The sequence below is a fragment of the Convolutriloba macropyga genome, unplaced genomic scaffold, assembly GCF_964194025.1.
Source record: "Convolutriloba macropyga unplaced genomic scaffold, txConMacr16.3 SCAFFOLD_4264, whole genome shotgun sequence".
In the NCBI taxonomy this organism is placed as follows: Eukaryota; Metazoa; Xenacoelomorpha; order Acoela; family Convolutidae; genus Convolutriloba; species Convolutriloba macropyga.
Genome location: NW_027451388.1, coordinates 1 through 6,423, shown reverse-complemented (window position 1 = coordinate 6,423; position 6,423 = coordinate 1). Strand labels below are relative to the sequence as shown.

General features: G+C 33.8%; 1 protein-coding gene across 1 annotated transcript; it reads right to left on the bottom strand.

Annotated features, from left to right (window-relative positions):
* Positions 1 to 1,890: 1,890 nt before the first annotated feature.
* LOC142356642 (angiotensin-converting enzyme-like protein Ace3) lies at positions 1,891 to 5,422 on the bottom strand (the record flags this gene model as incomplete). Its single annotated transcript, XM_075408486.1, has 3 exons — positions 5,254 to 5,422; positions 4,572 to 4,694; positions 1,891 to 2,141 (listed from the first exon to the last, which is right to left on the bottom strand). Coding segments are annotated over exons 1-3 (543 nt in total), but the record flags the coding sequence as incomplete, so codon positions are not given.
* Between the last annotated feature and the right edge of the window lie 1,001 nt (positions 5,423 to 6,423).

Below are 6,423 nucleotides of genomic sequence, written 5' to 3'. Positions count from 1 at the left end.
GAGCAGCCGTCACAAAAGGTTATAATCGATAGAAAAGGTTTTCCTGTTTTTCTGTTTTAAATGTATGGCGATGACCGTTCTTGGCCATTGCTAAAATATCTCAAATAAATTCTAATTTATTCTTCTGTTCATCAAATCTTCTTTATCTTTCTGGAGGTTTTTAGGCGTCAGTTTTTTCTTCTTTAACTTTCAAACTTGTGTTATTGTTCTGTTATCTAGCTGTTTCAGCTTTTTTGATATTATTAAACATAATAGCACAGTGTCTTCAAACTCAGTTGAACAAAAAACACTAGCGTAAAAAAATCCACATTTCTAAACCTGCTAAGAAATGTTTCCATTTTTAAGTTTGGCATAAGTATTTATCAATTTCGAAAATTTATCAGCATAACAATTGGTCTTCAATTTCACACAATAAGACAATTTTTTCCATTTAATTGTTCATCGAAATGGGGCAAAAATTGGAATATCTATACTTTTCGTTGAAAATTGAAACGCAGAACAAACCTAGCTGAAAAGTTAGTCAACTGCACTCAAAAGTCAAGCATTAAAGTTGTGCTACTTATATTATTGAATTAGCTTTATACAAACTACCCAAAAAACTAGATTCATTTTTAAGAAAATGATTATGAAGACAAAAATATTTTGTCCGTTTGAAGTAAAAGTTTTGAATTTGTGCAATATCTTTTGATATAATGCAGACCAACCACGTATTCATAATCTCGAGAAACATGTCTATTTATTTCCAGTTAACAAATTTTCATTCGCAGTAGCCATATTCCTGAAAATCTTAAACTTATCGCTTATAATGTGTAATTGTTTTCAAAGATGTCCAAATTTGGGATTGATTGGTAAGTCAAATAGTTGTTGATAATGTAGCTTAGGTATACAGTGGTCAAAACTGGCTACGTGTTTCTTCAATTGAAAACCGAGGTTTTAATAAGTCAGCTATTTCAATGAAATTAGTTGCTGATGGCTTCACACCAAGTGGCTACATGTATTGGAAAACGATCAAATAACGTCTATCACAAAAGACAGATTCTTCTGGCAGATTCTTACAAGGCGATGCAACTTTGGCAGAAATTTCGGTCATATTCCAACAAGAAAAACACAGAAAGACAACCCTTTTTTGTAAGAGTTTTGTTTTGGGAGTAATCCGTTCATACCTTTTTTTTAATGTATTGCAACATAACACTTGAAACAACAATTCAGAAGTTGCTTTGCTCTTTTCGTTCAGTTAATAAAGCAACCGTTCTGTAAATACCTTTCTTAATAACTGAAATGAACAGTTAAGTTATTATCAACCAATTGAAATGTACAAACAATACGAACTGTTTTAGTTTCACCAGAATCTAGCAACAAAATCAATTTCTGTCACAATCTTATAATCATTATTCTTACAGAATCTGCCAGATACACCTTTTTTCGCAGGATCTTGCAAGATTATTATTTTTTGTCAGATTACGGAAGATAGCCATTTATCTGCCAGAATTTGAACGATTCCTGAAGATAATCATCCGGTTTCGACCAGGGAAAAGCTCTAACAGTTATCGATTAGAAGACTAAAAATTTGAACACAGCTTGGAAAGACATTCATATCTGGTAACAACTTTTTTTGCTATTATATTCAACAAGGTTTTCAGCATACTCTACGAACCCTGGTCGAACCTTTTTTCTTTTGTCGTTTTGTCTGGTTTTCTCTTTTTTGAGCAACCATTCAAACCAAATCAGCAAACGTTTGAATGGTTCTTTCATTTAACCAACGAGCTCATCAGATAATCTTGTGATTCCAAAAGAACTGTTTTAAAACTAAAACTGAGCAAGATCAACTAAAATTTTTTTATAAATCTAACTTTAAAATTTGTAGAATTTCGCAAATAACGAGTAACCTACCGCGTGGGGTTCCACTTTATCAATCAATCTATCCCAATATTGTGCCCAAATATCTTCTGTCAGATGCGAGGGTATGAGCCCGTTCTCGTCAATCAATCCCGGGTACAGTTGTCTCAGCTTGTGTCTAACGTAAGCATGGATCTTTTCGTACAGCCCCATGAAATCATTGGCAATTTTGTCCATTATCTCTCGGTACTCATCAAGGCCAATTTCAAATTTTTCCAGCCAGACTTCAGGGGCATGTGCACGACCTTTAATTTTTTATCAAAGTGGTCCCGCTTGCGAGAACAATTTTTCAACTAAAAAGCTGATTACATTAAAATATTTTTTTCAACGCAAATAATTTTTTGTCAACTAATTTTCTCCAAGATAAAAAAATTAGATATCTAAATCGCTGCGTAATTTTGGAGTATGCGCCTGTTATTTTAAAGTACTAGCGTTAAAATTGAAGAAAATTTAAGAGGGTATATGGTTTGTACAGTAATTTTTTTATTAAACGTTTGAAACCCACGAAACCCATTGAAACAGCAAAGATAAATTTCTAATTGAATATAGATGCTAAAACTTTCTCGAAGATTGCTCTCAGATTAATTCAGTTCTGATACATGCAGAAACAATTATAAACAGAACTGAAGCATGACTGTTTATCTCATTTTTTTTTTTGAATTGACACTTTTTTTAACTTCTATGAGCACGCATAAATTAAATGGCACCCAAGTCATACTCAATATCACCAAAAGCATTACATGAAACCCATTTTCCTATCCCAATACATTGGTACTTTTAGCAAAAATGGAAGAAAGCATGCTATAACTGATCTTAATACATGGTAACTGTACCTAATCTTAATACATAGGTACATCCTCGGAAATTGGATGAACATAGCCTGTATCAAATCTTAATACATGGGAGCTAATCTTAATACATGGGAATTAATCTTAACACAAGGAACCTTTGCCTAATCTTATTTACATGGAACCTCTGCTTAATACATGGCGGTTATACATGATAAGAATTCATGGCAGCTAATCTTTATACATGGGAAACCTATACTTTATCTTATTTCATGAACACTATACTCTATCTTCATAAAGGGAAACCTATACCCTATCTTAATACATGGGAACTATACCCTATCCTAGTACATGGTGACGGCTATACGCTGATGTAGCAGGCACTATTTTTATACCCTAATCTTAATACGTGGAGGGGGACCCAAATCAGGAAAATTACGCTATACCCTCTCTTGATACACGGGGTAACAAGTCTAGTAGGGGGGCCACAATTTACTATGATTACACGGTCGAGCTTCCTGGTAAAAGTCGAGCTAACATCTTTTCATGGGTCAAGCTAAAGTCTTTTCATAAGGAAGAAAGTCCAGCTGAGGTCTTTTCATGGGTCCATCATTAGTCATTTCATAACCAAAAACGTCGAGTTAAGGTCTTTTCATGAGTCCAACATTAGTCTTTTCATAATTCTGTTTTTTTTCAGAATTCAAAATGTTTATTTTTTTCTGCTTCCGTACATACATAAGCATAACCCGAGCAAGACTAAATAGCTTTGCACCACAGCAGTCCAACTTAAGAAACAGTTGGGAAAACTGCCACAAAAGTCTTAAGGACTTTGTCATACCTTAAGATAAGGAAATTATGGCAGCTTTTGTATATTACCACTTTACTTGATTCCGTGAAACCAGCTAGCTTAATTGTATTGGTCCTAGTCCCATTAGCCATGTCAAAATTTCGGCGTTATTGAGTTTGTTTTCCCTTCCAAAAAAAAGAGTTTTCTGAGGGATTTGTGGTTCTTCTGAATCGTAAAGATGAAGGAGCATGCATGCTGACTACGCTATATGCAATATTGCTTGTAAAATTTAAATTGCAAAAAAGCAGACTTATGAAAAGACCAATGATTGACCCATGAAAAGACTTTAACTCGACTTTGTTTGCAAACATTGTGTCGAGCTTAAGTCGAGCCTAAATTTTGTGTCGAGCCAAAGTCTTTTGTAAAATTTTGGGTCCAGTTAAAGTCTTTTGCGAAAAATCAGAGTCTAGCCAAAGTCCAGAATGTCTTAAAGTCCAGCTAAAATTTTTTCACCGCTCAAATGAGTCGAGTATGGTCTTCTCATAGTACATTTTGGCCGAACATTGTCTTTTCATAAGTCTGTACATAGACCTGAGTCACCTATTTACTGCTGCCGTTTTGTTGTGATAGATTAGTATCAGTTGCAACTGGCCGCGGAGTTATAGCCATGGCCCGCAAGGAATAGCCAGATGCGGTAAAAAAATATAATATAGAATTAGGCTTTATCAAATGTAGGTTAATTGAACGCATAAAATTTCTCAACCAATCAGAGTCGTTGAGAATTCTCGTTTTTGGTTCGTCAATTTGTTAAGAGGTCACCAGAAATCGCATATAAAGCCGAGTTAGTTTGCGTCCTAAATAAGCCAACAACTATAAAGGGATGGAGAGGAATAATCATTACTGTCGATCTCTATGTATTAGTTATTGGCTTATTTAGGTCAAGAATAAATTAACTCGAATTTGAGAGCGAGTTCAGGTGACGTCTTAACAAATAGATAAACCAAAATCTAGAACTTTTTTGCCTGTGTTTGCGAAGAGAAAAAAGTTGACTGTTGAAAGGAAGAGGCAGAAAAACTCCGTTACATAACTCAATAACTCACCGGTATTAACAGCCCATTTGTTCATTAGGTTTCTTCTTTCAATCAATATGGGACGAAGTTTGGGAGCATGTTGGTCTCGGAATGCATACCACACTGATTTCCACAAAGGTTCTCTTTCCAGATCTAACAAAATGTAATTTAATTGAACAACATGATAAGGAAGACAGGAGATAACATAATTATAGGGAGGCAAATAGTAGAAATTCGGTATAACTCTTTTACACCCAAGAAACTGCTTTGCACTTACATTAATTTTGTAATTATTCAAATAATTCGAGAAATTAAGTTATCGTTTGATTGAAGCAGATTAGTGACAATGGATTATTTTTACTACTCTCTGAAATGTACTACTTGCAACGCTAATATGGCCATTTTCTTTTTTTTTACTTGCTTTTGTTGTCAAATGGGAAAAACAAATTTTAGACAGCATCTTGATAACGTCATTTAGGTTCACATGTGAACATAAATGACGTTATCAAGATGTCTAAAAATTGTTTTTCCCAATTGAAAACAAAAGCAAGTAAAAAATACAGAAAATGGCCAAATTAGCGTTGCAAGTAGTGCATTTCAGATAGCAGTAAAATTAATCCATTGTCACTAATCTGCTTCAATCAAACGATAACTTCATTTCTCGAATTATTTGAATAGTTTCACGTCAAAACAGCCAGGATAACATAAATACCTTCTTTTATCAGATATAGCATTCCCGGCTGCTGAGTCAAGTTGTAATAGTGGTTGACAACTGTTATGTTCATAAGAGATTGCTCATAAATTTCTTGCATTGAAGATTCTAATTCAGCCTTCCTGTTGAAATCATCTGGATCGCTAATAACTAGATCTCCAGCAACCATTATTCGAATCTAAATAGATTAATGATTACGTTGTGGTGACTCTATCAAAAATTAGCTCTATTCTGTCCCCCCCCCCCCCCCCCCCTGTAATTTTTTTTCGACTCCTCAGTTAATAAGTAGCTTTTGTTACGTTTATTGTTTACTATAAGCATGTAGCTAAACTGAATATATCCAAAAAAATATAAAGAAACTAAAGAAACAGTTCGCATTTCGCTTGGATGAAAGTCAGCTATCAATATGATATCATTGAAAAGCATAGATTTTTATTTTCTTGTTTTTTTTCGAGAGCTCCTTTCTAATGGCTACAGGATTATTCCGACCACGAAATTATGCCTTTAACTTAACCGTTTTAACTAATCCATCTTTACTTGCAATTGGATGTCAATTGAGCATTGACGGTGGGCCGACTAAAAAAAACTTATGTTATTTCTAACTGTTTTGTTTGTTCGCAACTGTCACAACATTTTGTTCATTAGATTTTTGTAACTTGCGGTTTTGCTGCATAAATTTTCGTTTGAAAATTTTCGTTTCATATATGAACCTAGTATGATTACCAAGAATGATACATCTATTTTACAGAAATCATTTTACCATCTATGTTTTATTTAACATCTCTTATGTAATTCCACGGCATAAAATTGTGATCCCCCAAAAAATCCTAACGTACAATATCAATTGCAAAGTTGGATAAGATAAAATGCCCTGAATATCCTTATTATTATTGGATTTATAACCAAGTTTAAAAAATTTAAAAGCCATCAATGAATAATAGAGAAAGCTCAATTGATAACTGAACTTAAAAAAGGAGCAATTGGCAAAAAGTGTAACAATTTGAAAAAAAACAAGGTAAAGAAGGAAGAATAAAAATCAGAAACAAGTGCTATGCTAACCTAATTCTTTAAACCAATGAACCGAACAATAGTACATATGGCAATCTCGTCAGAATTAAATGTAAAGAGCAGAAAAGGCGAGTAGGCTCATTTTAACTATTTTTAAGACTT